Raw genomic sequence first — 16,325 nt, forward strand, 5'->3', positions numbered from 1 at the left:
GACCTGAATCGGGTCCGGCGAGTGACGGCGAGTGACGGCGAGTAACGGCGAGTGACTCGAGATCTCCTTGAAGAAGTTCGTCTTGTTCTTCTTCAGTCTGAAGTTTGGGGAACCTGGAAGCTCTCAATATTTTTCGAGAGGTGGGGGACGGGCCCGCTGAAGAGTTTGGTGAAAGAACAGCTCTGTCTAGTGACCCAAGAGGGAACAAAGTGACCAAAGACAAGCACAACCAGCATTGTAATCACAAGCACAAGTTACTATTGTATAGAAGCCATCCATCCATCCATCCATCCATCCATCCCATCTCATCACTCACATTAAAAAAGGTGGTGAAACTGGGGTGAATATGCTGCCCCACTTTAACTCCAAGGCACGCTGCACTGCGAGCCCCTCCAGCAGGCTGTTCAACTGCCCGCCACTGCCAAACTCTGCTGACTTGCTCTCTCTGTCCCGCAACAACTGATTGATTTCTTGCTGTTCTTGTTGTCTGCCAACAACCCATCATACACACACCAGACCACTTTGCACCACATTAACTTGTTGTGTGCTCAGAACCAAGGGTCCGGAAAAGTTATATTCGCTTGTTTTCACTGTGAAATTTTCCCCGACAAACGTCAAAAAAGGCACCGCCCTTTTCCGCCTGTTGCGAACAACCCCCAGCCCCACGACGAAAGTCTAAGCAGAACCACGGACTTAATCCTACTCAAGGAACCCGTCGAAAAAGCAAATAACCTTTCTACAAGACAAAACAAAACACTGCCCAATATGCCTCCTAAAAAGAAGGGAAACAAGAAGGCCAACGACGACTGGGAAGCCGAAGCCTTTGGCGAGACCCCCGCCGCCGCCGGTGATGCCCCTGCTGGTGCTGATGCCCCCGCTGCCGAGGATGAAGCCCCTGCCGGCGGCCTCATGGCCCGCATGAAGAAGATGAAGGAGAAGCGCAAGCAAAAGGGCATGGACGAGGACTGGCTCAACGAGGTCGATACCGCCCCCGAGGGTGCCGCTTCTCCTGCTGCTGCTGCTGATGAGCACCCTGCTGCTGCCCCTGCCGCTCCTGTCGAGGCGAGCATGGAGGATGAGTTTGCTTTGCCTGCTAAGAAGGGCGGGAAGCAACAGAAGGGTGTTACTCAGGTTTCAAAGGCCAAGCAGGCTGCCATGGCGGCCGAGAAGAAGGAGGAGGAGGAGTTGGCTGAGGGGGGGAGGGTGTTGACCAAGGCTGAGAAGGAGAAGCTCAAGAAGGAGAGGGAGAAGCAGAGGAAGAAGGAGCAGGTATGTTTTTGTTCGACAAAATCTGAAGGGGAATGATTGCTAATGGTGGGAACAATAGGCTGCCAAGAAGAAGGCGACTGCCCCTGTAAAGGCCGAGCCTGCTAAGGCCGAGGAGAAGAAGCCAGATTCTCCTGCCCCCGCGGCCGCTGCTGTCGCCCCACCTCCCGCTGAGCCTGCCGGTGGCAAGAAGAAGAAGATTCCTGCTGCGCTTGCTGCTCTTCAGAAGCAACAAGAGGCTCTCCGTCGCGCCCAGGAGGAGAATGAGAGAATCGCCGCCGAGGAAAAGGCGAGGATAGAGGAGGAGGAGCGCCGCGAGGCTGAGGAGGCCAAGAGGAGGGAGGAGGAGAAGGCGAGGAAGAAGCAAAAGGAGAAGGAAAGAATCGAGCAGCTCAAGAAGGAGGGCAAGTACATGACCAAGGCTCAAAAGGAGGAGAAGGCCCGCAATGAAAGGAAGCTCCAGCAGATGTTGGCTTCTGGCATCAAGGTTGGCGCTCTGGCTGGCGAGGAGGGCGAGGAGAAGAAGGAGAAGAAGCCAAAGGCTGAGAAGAGGAGAGGTGGTGCTATGCAAAAGAAGCTCGACGAGGAAAAGGCTCTTGCTGAGGCTGCTGAGCGCGCTAGGCTCCAGGCTGAGGCTGCCGCCAAGGAGCAGGCTGAAAAGGAGCGCATTGCTCGTGAGAAGGCTGAGAAGGAGGCTGCTGAGAAGGCCGCTGCCGCCAAGGCTGCTGCTGAGGACAGCGTGGATGAGGATTGGGAGGCCGCCGCCGCGTCGGATAAGGAAGAGGTCCAGGACAGCTGGGATGCCGACTCTGATGAGGAGGGCGAGAAGAAGGCTCTGCCTTCGAGGCCGAAGAAGGATGAAGACGAGTCCGAGTCGGAAGAGGAAGACTCTGACGAGGAATCCTCCGAGGACGAGGAGACGACAGCCGCCAAGCTTGCCGAGGAAAAGAGAAAGAGAGAGGCTGCCGAGCGCAGAGAAAAGGCTCACCAGGCCGCTCTTGCTGCCCGGTCTGCGGATAACCTTCGCTCGCCCATCTGCTGCATTCTCGGTCACGTCGATACCGGAAAGACCAAGCTGCTCGACAAGATCCGTCAGACCAACGTCCAGGAGGGCGAAGCTGGCGGTATCACGCAGCAGATTGGTGCTACATACTTCCCTGCCGATGCCATTCGCCAAAAGACTGCCGTCGTCAACCGGGATGGCAAGTTCGAGCTCAAGGTCCCCGGTCTCCTCATCATCGACACACCCGGTCACGAGTCCTTCTCCAACTTGCGTTCCCGTGGTTCGTCTCTGTGCAACATTGCCATCTTGGTGGTCGATATCATGCACGGTCTCGAACCTCAAACCATCGAGTCGATGAACTTACTCAAGGCCAGAAAGACTCCCTTCGTTGTCGCCCTCAACAAGATCGATCGTCTCTACGGCTGGAAGAAGATTGACAACAACGGTTTCCAGGACTCGTTGGCTCTGCAGAGCAAGGCCGTCCAGAACGAGTTCAAGAACCGTCTCGACCAGACCAAGCTTGCTTTCGCCGAGCAGGGTTTCAACTCTGAGGTCTTTTACGAGAATAAGAACATGTCCAAATACGTCTCGCTGATCCCCACCTCGGCCCACACCGGCGAGGGCATCCCCGACTTGCTCAAGCTCATTGCTCAGCTTACCCAGGAGAGGATGGTCGGCTCGCTCATGTACTTGTCCGAGGTCGAGGCCACCGTTCTCGAGGTCAAGGCTATCGAGGGTTTTGGTATGACCATCGATGTCATCCTGTCCAACGGCATTCTCAGGGAAGGCGATCGAATCATGCTGTGCGGTGTTGAAGGTGTCATCAAGACGAACATCAGAGCGCTGCTCACGCCGGCTCCCCTCAAGGAGCTGCGTGTCAAGTCTCAGTACGTCCACAACAAGGAGGTCAAGGCGGCTCTGGGTGTGAAGATTTCGGCTCCTGGTCTTGAAGGCGCCATTGCCGGTTCCAGGCTTGTTGTCGTCGGTCCTGATGATGACGAGGATGACCTCGAGGAGGAGGTCGAGGCCGATCTCGCCTCTCTCTTCAGCCGTGTCGAGAAGACCGGTCGCGGTGTCTCGGTCCAGGCGTCCACCCTTGGTTCCTTGGAAGCCCTGCTTGACTTCCTCAAGGACTGCAAGATTCCCGTTGCCAACGTTGGCATCGGCCCGGTCTACAAGCGCGATGTCATGCAGTGCGGTGTCATGTTGGAGAAGTCGCCTGATCTCGCCGTCATGCTGTGCTTCGACGTCAAGGTCGACAAGGAAGCGCAGCAGTATGCCGATGAGCAGGGCATCAAGATTTTCACTGCCGACATTATCTACCATCTCTTTGACAACTTCACCAAGCACCAGGCCGAGCAGCTGGAGAAGAAGAAGGAGGAGTCCAAGATGCTGGCTGTCTTCCCTTGTGTGTTGTCGCCGGTGGCCGTGTTCAACAAGACGAACCCTATCGTTGTTGGTGTGGATGTTGTTGAGGGTGCGCTGAGGATTAACACGCCTATTGCGGTGATTAAGCAGAACCCCAACACCGGGTTGAAGGAGGTGATCAATATTGGCAGAGTGTATGTTTCTTTTTTCTCCTCCCCTCTTTCTGTAATTGTGATCCCAGAAGCTAACGTTGTAACAGCACGTCCATCGAGCGTGAGCATAAGCAGATCCCCATCTGCAAAAAGGGCCAGCCGTCGGTTGCCGTCAAGATTGAGATGGGCAGCCACCAGCCGACGTATGGCAGGCAGCTTGAGGAGAAGGACATGCTGTACTCTGCCATTTCGAGAGCGAGCATCAACTGCCTCAAGGAGTTTTACCGGGCGGATATGACGAATGATGACTGGCAGTTGATTATCAAGCTGAAGCCCATGTTTGACATTGCTTAAAGGGTTAGGGAATGGAAAACGGGATGGGGGGAAGGGAACAGGGTGTGATATGGTTTTTGGTACACAAAAATGGACGGGGGGGATGTTATTTTGTGTTGTTGTCACTACCAGTTGGTATTTAGTATACACAATGTTATCAAGTATGGGTATCTTTGTGGCTGTGGTGGGAGTGTTTGTTGTATTTTTCTACTGATATCATGTATGTATGCTACTACCTCTTTTTGGCATACCACCCCTCCAAATCCAACCTTGTGAGTAACATCTCTATGGTATTCTCCTGGTCTTTGCCACCCCTCCTCCCTTCAGCAGTGGGTGTTTTTTCAGACAGGCCCCGGAGGACGGTGACGAAAACTTCGACCTTGCGGTGGAATCTTTTGTAGAGGTCCCTCTCTTCGTCGTGGTGCTGCTGTCCGTGCAACTCCAAGTGGGCATCGGCAGCTTTGATTCTGACAAGTCGGGCGAAGGAGAGGATTAAGGAGAGGACTTCTTCTAGGAGAGCCATAACAGGTTGTTGACGTTTCCGAAGTAATAAGCAAGACATGATACTGTCCAGCGTTGCCTCCTGTTTCTGCCTCAAAATCTCGGGACTGATCCCCGCTCTGGCGCTGTCGGCGGGGTCGGGGAGGGTGGCTTCGATGGTGTCGAGCCAGGTCTCGAACCGCCTCCAGACTTTTGCGATTCCGATATCAAAAAAGTAGTTTGCTACCGCAAAGACAAACCCCCTCGCCTCCCACGCAAACCGTAACGTGACGTCTTCGCTGTCTGGCGGTAGCCCCGAGGTGGAGAAGCTGCTGGCTGCGTGCAGCACTCTCAACACCCGAATCAAAAGGCGGGAGATGCGGTCGTATTTCGCCAGGACCTGCGGCGTTATCACTGCGCGAAGGGGTGGCGGTGTGGTGTACGCCAACCTCAGGAAATCCAGCGCTCCCAACCCGTCGACGTTCATGCACTTGTCTATTTCCTCCGGGGTGAGGTCGTGACGGATGGAGAATGACAGGTCGCCCGGTAACCGGCCTCCTTTTTCACCGCCCCCGTCGAGAGAGTCGGACAGCACCCCCATCAAAGCCAGTCTGAGCTCTGAAGACGCCGGAGGCCAAGTTCGACGGTTAGATCCGAGGCGGAGACCCATTGACGAGGAGCCGCCTAGTGCGACGCCTTTCTGGCGTTCGGTGGTGGAGGAGTCAGGGTCGAACAACGCGCTGGACAACCGGGCGACGAGGAGGCCGTTGGAGAGGAGGAAGGATTGATTCAGCAGGGAGAGGTGGGAGCGCAAGGAGTGGGAGGTGAAGAGGAGGGTTGTAGTCAGGTGGGACAGGAGGGCTGATTGATATGTCAGTAGTGGACTGAACGATAGGAGTGGTAAAAGGGAGGTGTGTGGTGACAGGGCTGTCTTGTGAGATAAGGGGGAGTAAAGGTGTGATTTCAGCAGCTGGGCAAGGTCATCCGCCGGCGGTGGCTCCCTCAGCGGTTGATCCATCTGCTTCATCGACTCGAGAATATTCGTAGCAACCTCCGCTTCCGACTTCCCAAACACAGAAAACTCTACTGCACCACTCTCCTCCGTCTTCGAATCACCAGTTTGTTCACCCCCCACGCCGGCAGCCAAGAGAACCCTCTCAACAGCCCCCCTGTACTCCTCCACCCTCCCCTCCAACCTCGCAATAGCCTCCCACTCAAACTCCCACTCCAACCTCGGCGGCTTCGTCAACTCGACCACATCTACCCGCGCCAGGGGGTGCTCAGGATGGTGCTCCCTCAAAAACCGCAGATTCCTCCCCGTTTCGAAAATACTCTCCGCCATGTCCCCGGGGACAAACCCCGGCATTTTTGACTCGTCTAGAAAGTACTCTGGCTCGTCCAGATCGCACCCCTGGTCGTCAATCCACATTTTGTCTGCCACCTTGACAAACCCCTTGCTTGAACCACCTGTCTTGCTGACGGGAATACCCTCCTCCACCTTGGTGCCGATCCATTCCTCGACGAAATCCGTCCAGGGCCGGGAGACGATTCTTAGGACTTCGTTGGTAGCCGCGCGCAAGAGATCGTCTTTGTATTCCGCTTCCTGGACCGCCTGGAACAATGCAGAAAGCATGGCCTCGTCTGTCTTTGCCGTGGCGACCTTCTGGACGAGGTTCTTGAAGTAGGAGAGGACTGTCTGGACGGGCTGGACGAGGGATTGCAGCTGGAGGATGGATCTGACGTTGCGGCTGCGGGTGCTGAGCTCGGTGCCCACGGTGGTGATGAGACGGGCGATGACGCCTGCGAAGGCGATGCGGGTTGGGGAGGAGGACGGGGAGGAGTAAGCGGTTTCAGAGTAGTACTGGAGGTGTCTCGTGCAGTTGCCGCAGTCGAGGCAGAGGTTGTCGATGGCTTTGATCAAGTCGAGGGTGATGCCCGAGGTGCGGAGGAGAGGGGCGGTTTTGGTGAAGGAGTTTTGGGTGGAGTCCCAGGTGAAGAGGAGGGAGCTTCTGCCTAGGGATAGAGTCAAAAGACAGGCGGAGTAGATTGAGTTGTCCAGGATGTCGGGTGGTTTGTTTTCAGTGTCGTTGTTTGAGGCTGCGATTATGGAGTCGAAGGCTGCTGGGCCGGCTTCTGTGATGAAGGAGGTAGGCCCTTCTTTGGTCTTCTCAAAGGCTTCCCATGTTTTGTACTGGGGTTTGGCGCTGGCGACATCGTCTGGGAGAAGCCAAAAGTCTTCCTCCTCGCTAGAGAGTTCGTGGTCGAGCTCTGGTTGGTCTTCTTCCTGAGCTGTATCGGCACAGGGGGCTTTGGCATGCTGAGCGGCAAGATCTCTCAAGATGGGTGGAAGTTTAAAGAAAGCATTGTCATTCTCCTGGCCAAGTTCAGGAGTCGGATGCCCTTGTAGTTGAGAGCTGATCAGTCCATCTTGTGTTCCTAATTACTAGTTAGCATCTGCACCTCATAGCCTGCAGGAAGAAATACATACCTTCAGCTCCCCATGAAAACAGGGGGTTCTGTTTATTGATCTCCTCGATAGACTTGGCAAGCCAGTTGGAGGGCCGCCAAAAGTCGGGAATTGCAAAGAGATTAGAGAGGTCATCCTCGTCGTCTTTGTCTGCATATTTCTTCTTTAATGGGGGTATCTTTAAACGAGCATCTGAGAAAAAGCTGCTGGTGTCGGTATTTACATCATGAAGGCCCGCCATCTTTGATGTGCTTGGTGTTGTAGTAGTGTTCACTTGACTGAGCGCTGAGAAGGGAAAGTGGAACGCGTACGGAGCACCCCAGTCGCGTAAATTGACCCGCTAAAGCTTCCCTGATCCCTGTCTGTCAACTGCGCTGCAGCCACAGCGGTCGGAGCGCTTGGCTGCGACTCGATTGAAGCTTGAAGCTTCAACTTTCCTCCGACTCAATTCTTGAACCGACACACATCGTATCTTCCGTGAGCAGCTATTCGGTTGATAATTCTCCTCGATTCGATAACCACAAGATAACTAAATAGAGCCGACATGCCTCCCAAGAAGAAAGGCGGGCGCGCAAGCACCCAGGCCGCCGCGACTCCAGACGATGCGATGGACATTGATACACCAGCCGCTTCAGAGACACCAGCTCCCCCAAAAGAGGTTACGGACCCGTGGACGGACGACCAGGTCGCTTCTCTTTTTAAGGGCGTCATTCGGTGGAAACCAGCAGGTTCGTCGGCCTGCCATTCACCCATACCTCGCCGAGATAGTCTGCTCACAGTCACCAGGAATGCACAAACACTTTCGGATACTGGCCATCAGCGAGCACCTCCGTAACCACGGAATAGACCCCGACGTATGGCCACACACCCGAATCCCCGGCATCTGGGCTAAGCTACGCGAGTTCTATAACTTAGAAGCCATCGACGAGCGAGAGAACAGTATGGATCCGCCAGAAGAGAAGGGCCAGCCCAGACGATACCTCGACTTCAGACTACCCTTTAAAGACTACGTCGACCTGATGGAGGAGAGGGCTCGCGCAGATCCCAGTGAGGCACCGTCCAGTCCGCCACAATGGGACCCCAACGACCCTACCGCTGGAGGTGACGGGAAAAAGAGGAAGCGAGCGGCAGCCACATCGGCAGCATCAACGGACGGGAACACTAAGACTCGAAGTTCTACTGTTGAGGCCACCGATAACGAGACTCCTGCAGCTAGTCCCTCCAGGAAGACGGCCAGGACCGGTAGAAATGCCAAACGTGCTGCTAGTAGAGGACGCAAGGCGAAGGAAGAGTCACCTCCTCCTAGTGAAGAGGAGAGCGAGGAGGAAGAGGGGTCTGAAGAGGACGGGGAAGAAGAGGATGATGAAGAAGAAACGGGCACACCTGCATCTACCAAGGGCGGTAGGTCAACAACCAGAGGCCGGACTGCCACCAGAGCGAGAGGTCGAGGGCGAGGACGAGGTCGGGGTAGATAGGATCCACAGGCTGACTATCGCCCATTGTATTCATGGGGTGGTCGCTGACCAATTTCTTATTTCTTTTTGGGAAGGGGCTCATGCAGATTGTTAGGCGTACTGGTTATACCCTGTTATGGTTATTGAAAGCAAATAACGCCCTGAGCGTGTCAATCTGTATTATTTTCCAGTCTCGAGATGTTTGCGTGGTGTTGATCGCAAATGGGAACCCCGCCAAAAATAGCCCCGCAGTCGCGATTGACATGACGCGCTGCTGAATTTGGGCCCAATGCTCACGACATCATCTTTGTTGACAAACCCCCAAACGCAACACAGCACTACACTACAAACTCACAATGTCTCGCCCAGGTTCTACTGTGCCGGCGAGGCCTTTGACTCTCACCGAAGAGCTCGAGAAGCTCGAGCAATCCATCACTCTTACCCTTCAAGGTGCCCATCTTTCTGTCTTCCCAACGATATGCCCCCGCTAACATGTCCCAGAAATCGACCACAACTTTAGCAGAGCGCACCGCATTGTTACCGGCAGCATCTTGCCTCTTGTAGAACAGTATGGCGAACACTCTCGGAATGTGTGGGAGGCGACCAAGTTCTGGAAACAATTCTTCGAGGCCTCTGCCAACGTCTCGCTGTCTGGATATGAAGAGCTGGCCAACAACGAGCCCGAGAGCACCGAGATCGAACAGACAGTAGACGAAAGTATTGCCCAGTACAGCACTCCCCGTAACCAGCAACAACACCACAATGAAGGCGTCAGCCATCTCGAGGCGAATCAATCCTCGGTAGTCTACCCCAGCGGCAGCCGACAACAACAACAGCAACAACAACAACAACAGCAGCAGCAGCAGCAGCAGCAGCACCAGCACCAGCACCAGCACCAGCACCAGCACCAGCACCAGCACCAGCACCAGCACCAGCACCAGCAAGAAGAATCAATGTTTGACAACAGCGACGAAGACGTCTCGGGCAGCACCCCCCGCCCTACCATAGGGAAAACCATACCCTCCCGCTCCCAAATGGCGACGCTCTCCTCCCCCTACGAGAACCTCAGGCGGGACTATTCACAAAAACCCAACACGCCAGGCTACGAGCCCACCCCAAAGCAAGAAGAAGAAGACAACACCTCCCTCCTCATCCAAGAATTCACCACCCGCCTCCCAGACATGTCCATGCACCCCCGTCACTCCCCTCCCGAGCAATCCCACACGGCAACACAATTCCTCGATTCCGACGACGATTTGGCGTTCTTGAAACCAGGCAACAAGAAAAATACCGACCCGGTCCTCCACCATTTGAAGGACAAAAACTTCCGCGTCATGGCCACCCCTCACAAAGGCCACACGGGAGTTACACCTCTCAAATGGAAAATAACCTCTAACCAATCCCTCTTCACTACCCCCGGCAAAGGCAAGTCCGGTGCTGATCCAACAATCACCTCCCGCCCCATCTGGGCCGATTCCCCGGGCGACAGCCCAGAGATTGCGCTGCCACAACTGCGCTCAGCGGCGTTTATGTCGCCTACCAAGGCGGCGTATCGGTCTGCGGCGCTTAAACAGAGTGTTAATGCCCCTAGGACGCCAGGGGTGAGCGTGCAGACACCGGCGGCAAAGGGGGGGAAGACGAGGGATGTGTACAATGAGGATAAGTATGCGAACGCGACGGGGGATGAGCTAGGGTGGAGCGAGGATGATGATGAGGATGAACGGGAGCTGAGCGAGATGGGGATGAGCCCGCCGAAGACGATTCAGTTTGCGCTGCCGCCTGGGAGGTTGATGCAGACGCCTGCGAGGGAGGCGAGCAGGAGGATTGTGGAGGGGTTGCTGATGAGGGCTGGGGAGGGGGATATGACGTTGGATTTTACGGGGGTTGTGCCTGGTTTTGGGGGAGAGCAACAAGAACAACAAGGGGGGAATGGGGGGGCAGAGGGGGATGGAGTATAGTCCTACGTTGGTGAAGATGAGTTTGGAGATGCAGGATGATACGTTTTAGGGTGTAAAAGGGGGGGGGGAGGGGTGGCAGGTGTCAATACAGTGGAGGGTCGAGATGGGGGGTAAAATAAGGGTCTGGATGTGGGATGTGGTATGTGGTGTGTGGTATGTGGTGTGTGGGATGTGGTATGTGGGTGTATATACGTCGTGTTTTGCTGTATGAAAAAACTGAAGAGTGTATGTTGAGCCCAATTCTGTGCATCTATGCTCCTCTTTTGTTTCCCTTGCCATTACCCTACCCATCCTTCTCATGGTTGGTGTATCCCACCTCCTGTCCAGCTAACCACCTCCCCTTTAATAAGAGACAGCTAGCAGATTGACCCTAAACCTTCGATTATCCTCACCGTTAAAGGGAGTCAAAACCCCATGTTGATCTGGTTCTTCATCACTTGGCTTTTGCTTGCTGGCTTCCCGCCTGATGAGGAGCTCTTGGAGGACTTGGCTTGGGACTTGAGATAGGAGATGTCGGTGGTTGTGCTGGCTATGGAGGCTGTGTCATCGGAGGAGGAGGACTGTTGTGACTGAGACTGCTGCTGCTTGGCTTGGGCGTGGGCGGCTTTTTGGTCGGCCATGATTTGGGTGGCGTAGTTGCGGGGGTAGAGGGGGGAGTTGAAGGCTGGGTGAGGTTGTTAGTGGAGGGAGGGTGATGGGGCTGGGGGGGGGCTTACTGTTGGAGGACATGGCGGTGGTTGTGGAAGTGAAGTTGGGAATGGTGTTGGTGAGAATAGCGGTGGTGGATGTGGTTGTGATGGTGATGGTTATGGTGGTGGTCACTGTATAAATGGTGAAAGCCGTTTTGAGTGGTGCGATGATAGTTGTGCAAGTGTATGTATGTGTGTGTGTGTGTGTGTCTGTGTGATTTTCTGCCTGGTGACAACCTGAGGACAAAAAAGGGGCGTCCAACCCAGATCTTATATACACGACAGACAGGACAAGCTTTTCTAGTACCAGGTACGGCATACTTGAGAAAACAAGCATTGGTTACCTTACCAAGGACTGAAATCCTTCCCGTCAGCCCCATCCATCGTCCTGTAGTTGGTGAACCCTACGTAGCTGCCTACGCCGCTGCCACACACGTCCACACTACCGATCCATGCTGTCGGTCCACCCGTGGAAAAGTGGCTTCGCAAGGCTGGTCGTAATCAACAGCCCGTTTGTAATCTGTGTGTGTGTGTGTGTGCAACGGTGGTGGACAGCATGCTAGTAGACAGACACAGAACACACACCGGTAAGTGAGTCACCCACCGCTCCGTTGGCTATAGGTAGTTCAGAAACTAGGATGAGATGAGACGAAAAAGGAAAAGAAAAAAGAAGAAAAAAAGTGGGTTGCAGCGTGGTGTCAATGTGCATGCGTACACAGCCTACGTCAAACGGTTTTTTCGTACCATTGTCACTTCTTGTTGGTGTACATACCAAGACAGGACGGCGTCACACCGGGCGATGGGTGTCGTGTGTGGTGGGCAGATAGATGCAAGTCAGAATGGGGGTAGCCGCGCGTGTAACAATGAGAAAAAAAATACGCCCTGTGTGACGGTGTGTCAGATTCTAGATTTTTTTTTAAAAGGTTTCTTCTTCTTGCAGATAGGCGGAGAGATCTATCGTGACTGTTCTATGGTGAGAAGTTGTGGCTGTGACTAGGTATGCCACCGCACCGCCAACCGGTTGATTAAGGTATGGGAATAGCAGTGCCAGAAGGGTTGTAAATACACCAACGGCCCCTTTTCATTTCTCACCGTTGTTCTGCAAAAAATAACGACATCATCAGAAAATTTCTCAAGGTCTGTTGGACATACGTCGTGTCGTCGTCAACATGTATCTGGATGCCTGATATCAATACCACCAGACCCCGGCGACTTTTCTCGCTCTTGATGCAGCCCTTGCTTGCGTCTTCACCTTCGGACTTTGTCTAGAAATCTGCACGGTCCTTCTTATCAGCATGACCTTTCTGTTTAAGTGCCGGTGCTGCTGGGTAGCATTCATAGCAAAGAAACACCAAAACCTTGTTTACTAAGACAGAAAGAAGTCGTTGCCTGTTGCGTAAGGCTGTTGTTTCCTGACCCGTGAGGCTTGCGTGTGCTCAACATGCTGAAGGTTAGGGGTGGTGGTGAGAGGCCAAATTAGGCAGGTGGTTGAGAACGACAGACGATAGTTCTGCCCAGCTAGGCGCCGCGTGAGTAATCCAGACAGGAACGTCGAGGTGATGGCGTCGAGGCCGGGCCGTACATTTCTTTACTCAATAGTGCCAATTCGGCTTTCCCAGCTTCCTCCATCGTTACCATGTATGTTCTGAACAATCCAAGTCATGTTATGGTCTATGTATGGTATTTCCCACCCTCTCTAGAACGGGCTTAGCATACATTCTTCGCAGAATGTCAAGAGGAAGTAGCATCACATGTCTAGAAACAGAAAAAATTCTTTCCTGTGTCGAGTGTTGAACAAGCACAAAAAAATGACCTTGTGGTTCTATAGGTTGGACGACCGGTTGTCAAATAGTTGCACTTACACCATTTTCTTGACTACTGAGGTGATCAAGCCATGCGCTAACAGTTTAGTGCGAGATCAACACCTCCAGCTGCTAAGATGACAAGAAAACCCCCCGTCTCTTGTCCCTGCCAGGGGAGATCTCGTGAGCCTATACGGGGTGACGGGCAGATGACTTGGTGATACGGCATCAGATATCTCCCGGTGATGTACAGAAAATCAGAGCTCTCTGCGCCTGTTGACAGTCCCGACACCGGACTGTGATATGCGTTGGTGGTGGCACAATGGAGCTGTCATCGGCCATTGTCAAATCAGACGAGGCCAAAGCTCCTGCCCTGTCACACTCGCAGCTATCATCCCAAGTTTGCCGTTGGCAGTTGTCTTGTTGACTTTCTCAGGGGCGTCAGTACGTCGTTTGTTGTCCACCCAACCAGAGCCTCGTAGAAAACGAAATTTGGATACGCGTATGGAATAGAAACCGTCTCGGCGACGACAATGACGTCCTTCTGGAAGCATTGACATGTTTCATTCGGGGTCCCCCGCAAATTGGCGTCTAGCTCGTCTGTGCCCGAAGCTCCATCAAGCTTACCAATTCAAACAGAGAGAGAGAGAGAGAGAGAGAGAGAGAACTTCTGGTGGTTCAAAAGCGAATTACAAAACCAATTCAGCAATTCGGAAAAACGCGGCCGGCTTGGCCTCCCGGATAAAGACGTTAGTAGTCTAGTAGCTTTGACTTGGTATTCTTGACCTTGCCTCGATAGGAAAGCCAGAAAAGACATCCCTGGAAGATCGTCGACATAGGAAAAAACAACAGCCCACGATGTGCTGTCGCTTTGGACACAGGGGAGAGAGTGCCAGTGTCGTGGTCGCTGTCCCAGCAGTTTGGATAGTGTCACAGGAGTCCACTAGATATCTCAGGGCAAATACATCTCGCGCCGTTCGGGTTTGTCTGTTACTCGCGTGGTGGTGGTTTGTTGACAGAATGGTTCAACATGAGATGAATCCCCACTTCCAACGCGACTGAACTGAGATATCCAGGCGCTAACGCAGGGACTCAGGGCTTTGCTTGGCGGGTTCGATAGGATCAACGGCCGATTTCTGAAAGATTGGGTATTTTTTATTTTTATTTTTTTTGCGCCAGCGCCAGCAACAGAAAGGTGGGCAACAGGCGAGCCACTCGAAATCTCTGTGCATTCCCGGCCTTCCGGGATGTCCACAGGCCCCGTTCGACCAGGGCCCACACGGCCCTCGCTCTAGCATTTCTAGTCGGCCTGCTCCCGCCATCGTCTTTTCCATCGCCTTTGGCTTTTGTTGGTGCTGTCAACAGCTTCACCGCGCGCGCTACTCACCGAGGCACGCCGAAAACACACGCCGCCCGACCGCCCGCCATGGCCACCAATGCGACAAGCTTCACGTCGCCTCTGGCGACTATCAAGTATGGTGCCGTCCCAGTGCCACCACAGCTCGAGTATGTCTTCGAGATAGTCGCCAATGCGAGTGTCTGGCAGATCCTCGTCACACTTCTCGCGCTTGCCGTTGTCTATGACCAGAGTATGTGACCATATGTGGCCTATTTGCCCTCAGTTGCACTCTGCTAACATGTCCCCCTCTTTCTTCAAGTCCGGTATATCCTCAACAAGGGTACCATCGTGGGTCCCGCCATGAAGGTTCCCTTCATCGGCCCCTTCCTCGAATCTGTCAACCCCAAGTTTGAGGAGTACCACGCGAAATGGCTGTCGGGTCCCCTGAGCTGTGTTTCCGTCTTCCACAAGTTTGTCGTCATCGCCTCGACCCGCGACATGGCCCGCAAGGTGTTCAACTCGCCCGCCTTCGTCAAGCCCTGCGTCGTCGATGTCGCTCACAAGCTTCTCGGTGCCGACAACTGGGTTTTCCTCGACGGCAAGGCCCACGTTGACTTCCGCAAGGGTCTCAACGGCCTCTTCACCCGTCGCGCCCTCGAGATCTACCTCCCCGGCCAGGAGGAGGTGTACAACCGCTACTTCAAGTCCTTTGTCGATATCTCCAAAGCCGCCAACTTCAAGCCCGTCCCCTGGATGACCCAGTTCCGCGAGATCATCACGGCCGTCTCCTGCCGCACCTTTGTCGGCCACTACCTCGGCGACGAGGCCGTCAAGAAGATCGCCGACGACTACTACCTCATCACCGAGGCCCTCGAGCTCGTCAACTTCCCCATCATCATCCCCTTCACCAAGACCTGGTACGGCAAGAAGGCCGCCGATATGGTCCTCGCCGAGTTCGCCCGTTGCGCCGCCAAGTCCAAGATCCGGATGGCCGCCGGCGGCGAGCCCAACTGCATCATGGACGCCTGGGTTGTCGAGATGATTGCCTCCAAGAAGTGGCGCGACGCCGAGGAGGCCGGCAACACCGAGGGTCTCACCAAGCCGACTCATGTCCTTCGCGATTTCACCGATTACGAAATCGCCCAAACCGTCTTCACCTTCTTGTTCGCCTCCCAGGATGCCACCTCTTCTGCCGCCACCTGGCTCTTCCAGATCATGGCCCAACGCCCTGACGTCCTCGACCGCGTCCGCGCTGAGAACCTTGCTACCCGCAACGGAAACCCCAACGCCCCTGTTAACCTTGAGCAGCTCGAGTCCATGACTTACACCCGCGCTGTGGTCAGAGAGCTCCTCCGCTACCGCCCACCAGTGCTCATGGTTCCTTATGTCGCCAAGAAGCCCTTCCCCATCACTGACACGTACACTGCGCCCAAGGGCTCAATGGTCATCCCGTCGACGTACCTCGCTCTTCGCGACCCAGAAGTCTATCAAAACCCCGATGTCTTTGACCCCGAGAGGTACTACACCGGCGACGCCGAGGTCAAGGGCGCAAAGAACTACCTCGTGTTCGGCACAGGTCCTCATTACTGCATTGGTCAGCATTACGCCCAGATGAATCTTTGTCTCTTCTTGGGGAAGGCGAGTCTGCAGTTGGAGTGGGAGCACCATGCCACGCCTTTGAGTGAGGAGATTCAGGTTTTTGCGACGATTTTCCCCAAGGATCATTGCCCGCTTGTGTTTAAGGAGAGGAAATGGTAGAGGGGGATGTGTGTAGATATGAAAGGGTTAATTATAGTAAGAGGATGAATGATATGAAACACAACCTATCAGTGATGATGAAAATAATGGAAAGGAGGGAAAGGGAGGGAGGATAAGGGGGGTAATGGATGGATGGGATAAAGTTGTAATGTTTAGTTTTTTTGTTTTTTTAGGGTAGGAAGGGCGGGAGGTGCGAATAAGTTTTTTTTCTTGGATAAGATATGTGATTGTATCGAGTTTTATGGACCGTCACTGA

At 54.2% G+C, this 16,325-nt stretch overlaps 6 protein-coding genes across 6 annotated transcripts; 4 read left to right on the plus strand and 2 right to left on the minus strand.

The window, feature by feature from the left end:
• Positions 1–765: 765 nt before the first annotated feature.
• On the plus strand, positions 766–4,272 carry FUN12 (eukaryotic translation initiation factor 5B; the record flags this gene model as incomplete). Its single annotated transcript, XM_062945555.1, has 3 exons — positions 766–1,269; positions 1,328–3,831; positions 3,897–4,272. The coding sequence occupies 3 exons, from the start codon at positions 766–768 to the stop codon at positions 4,141–4,143; spliced, it is 3,255 nt and encodes a 1,084-aa protein (XP_062801547.1). The 3' UTR covers positions 4,144–4,272.
• A 29-nt stretch (positions 4,273–4,301) lies between these two features.
• On the minus strand, positions 4,302–7,713 carry QC764_304390 (uncharacterized protein). Its single transcript, XM_062945556.1, has 2 exons — positions 7,091–7,713; positions 4,302–7,038 (listed from the first exon to the last, which is right to left on the minus strand). Exons 1-2 carry the CDS (start codon positions 7,308–7,310, stop codon positions 4,355–4,357), a joined length of 2,904 nt encoding a protein of 967 aa, XP_062801548.1. The 5' UTR covers positions 7,311–7,713; the 3' UTR covers positions 4,302–4,354.
• QC764_304400 (uncharacterized protein) lies at positions 7,515–8,719 on the plus strand. The gene is made up of 2 exons (XM_062945557.1): positions 7,515–7,797; positions 7,856–8,719. The coding sequence occupies exons 1-2, from the start codon at positions 7,614–7,616 to the stop codon at positions 8,542–8,544; spliced, it is 873 nt and encodes a 290-aa protein (XP_062801549.1). The 5' UTR covers positions 7,515–7,613; the 3' UTR covers positions 8,545–8,719.
• A 160-nt stretch (positions 8,720–8,879) lies between these two features.
• Positions 8,880–10,481, plus strand: ASK1 (DASH complex subunit ask1; the record flags this gene model as incomplete). The annotated part of the gene is made up of 3 exons (XM_062945558.1): positions 8,880–8,973; positions 9,025–9,386; positions 9,441–10,481. The coding sequence occupies 3 exons, from the start codon at positions 8,880–8,882 to the stop codon at positions 10,479–10,481; spliced, it is 1,497 nt and encodes a 498-aa protein (XP_062801550.1).
• A 298-nt stretch (positions 10,482–10,779) lies between these two features.
• QC764_0051530 (uncharacterized protein) lies at positions 10,780–11,985 on the minus strand. The gene is made up of 3 exons (XM_062940415.1): positions 11,756–11,985; positions 11,198–11,661; positions 10,780–11,145 (listed from the first exon to the last, which is right to left on the minus strand). Exons 2-3 carry the CDS (start codon positions 11,505–11,507, stop codon positions 10,886–10,888), a joined length of 570 nt encoding a protein of 189 aa, XP_062801551.1. The 5' UTR covers positions 11,508–11,661; positions 11,756–11,985; the 3' UTR covers positions 10,780–10,885.
• A 1,473-nt stretch (positions 11,986–13,458) lies between these two features.
• On the plus strand, positions 13,459–16,168 carry ERG5 (RNA polymerase C-22 sterol desaturase). Its single transcript, XM_062945559.1, has 2 exons — positions 13,459–14,561; positions 14,631–16,168. Exons 1-2 carry the CDS (start codon positions 14,399–14,401, stop codon positions 16,067–16,069), a joined length of 1,602 nt encoding a protein of 533 aa, XP_062801552.1. The 5' UTR covers positions 13,459–14,398; the 3' UTR covers positions 16,070–16,168.
• Positions 16,169–16,325: the final 157 nt, after the last annotated feature.

Source organism: Podospora pseudoanserina, chromosome 3, assembly GCF_035222485.1.
Source record: "Podospora pseudoanserina strain CBS 124.78 chromosome 3, whole genome shotgun sequence".
In the NCBI taxonomy this organism is placed as follows: Eukaryota; Fungi; Ascomycota; class Sordariomycetes; order Sordariales; family Podosporaceae; genus Podospora; species Podospora pseudoanserina.

Coding starts and splice junctions, on each gene's coding strand:
- QC764_304390 (XM_062945556.1), bottom strand. CDS start 7,310: ATGGCGGGCCTTCATGATGTAAATACCGACACCAGCAGCTTTTTCTCA. Junction 7,039..7,090: donor GTTTTCATGGGGAGCTGAAG/GTATGTATTTCT, acceptor ACTAGTAATTAG/GAACACAAGATGGACTGATC.
- QC764_304400 (XM_062945557.1), top strand. CDS start 7,614: ATGCCTCCCAAGAAGAAAGGCGGGCGCGCAAGCACCCAGGCCGCCGCG. Junction 7,798..7,855: donor CATTCGGTGGAAACCAGCAG/GTTCGTCGGCCT, acceptor CACAGTCACCAG/GAATGCACAAACACTTTCGG.
- QC764_0051530 (XM_062940415.1), bottom strand. CDS start 11,507: ATGCTTGTTTTCTCAAGTATGCCGTACCTGGTACTAGAAAAGCTTGTC. Junction 11,146..11,197: donor CACCGCCATGTCCTCCAACA/GTAAGCCCCCCC, acceptor AACCTCACCCAG/CCTTCAACTCCCCCCTCTAC.
- ERG5 (XM_062945559.1), top strand. CDS start 14,399: ATGGCCACCAATGCGACAAGCTTCACGTCGCCTCTGGCGACTATCAAG. Junction 14,562..14,630: donor TGCCGTTGTCTATGACCAGA/GTATGTGACCAT, acceptor TCTTTCTTCAAG/TCCGGTATATCCTCAACAAG.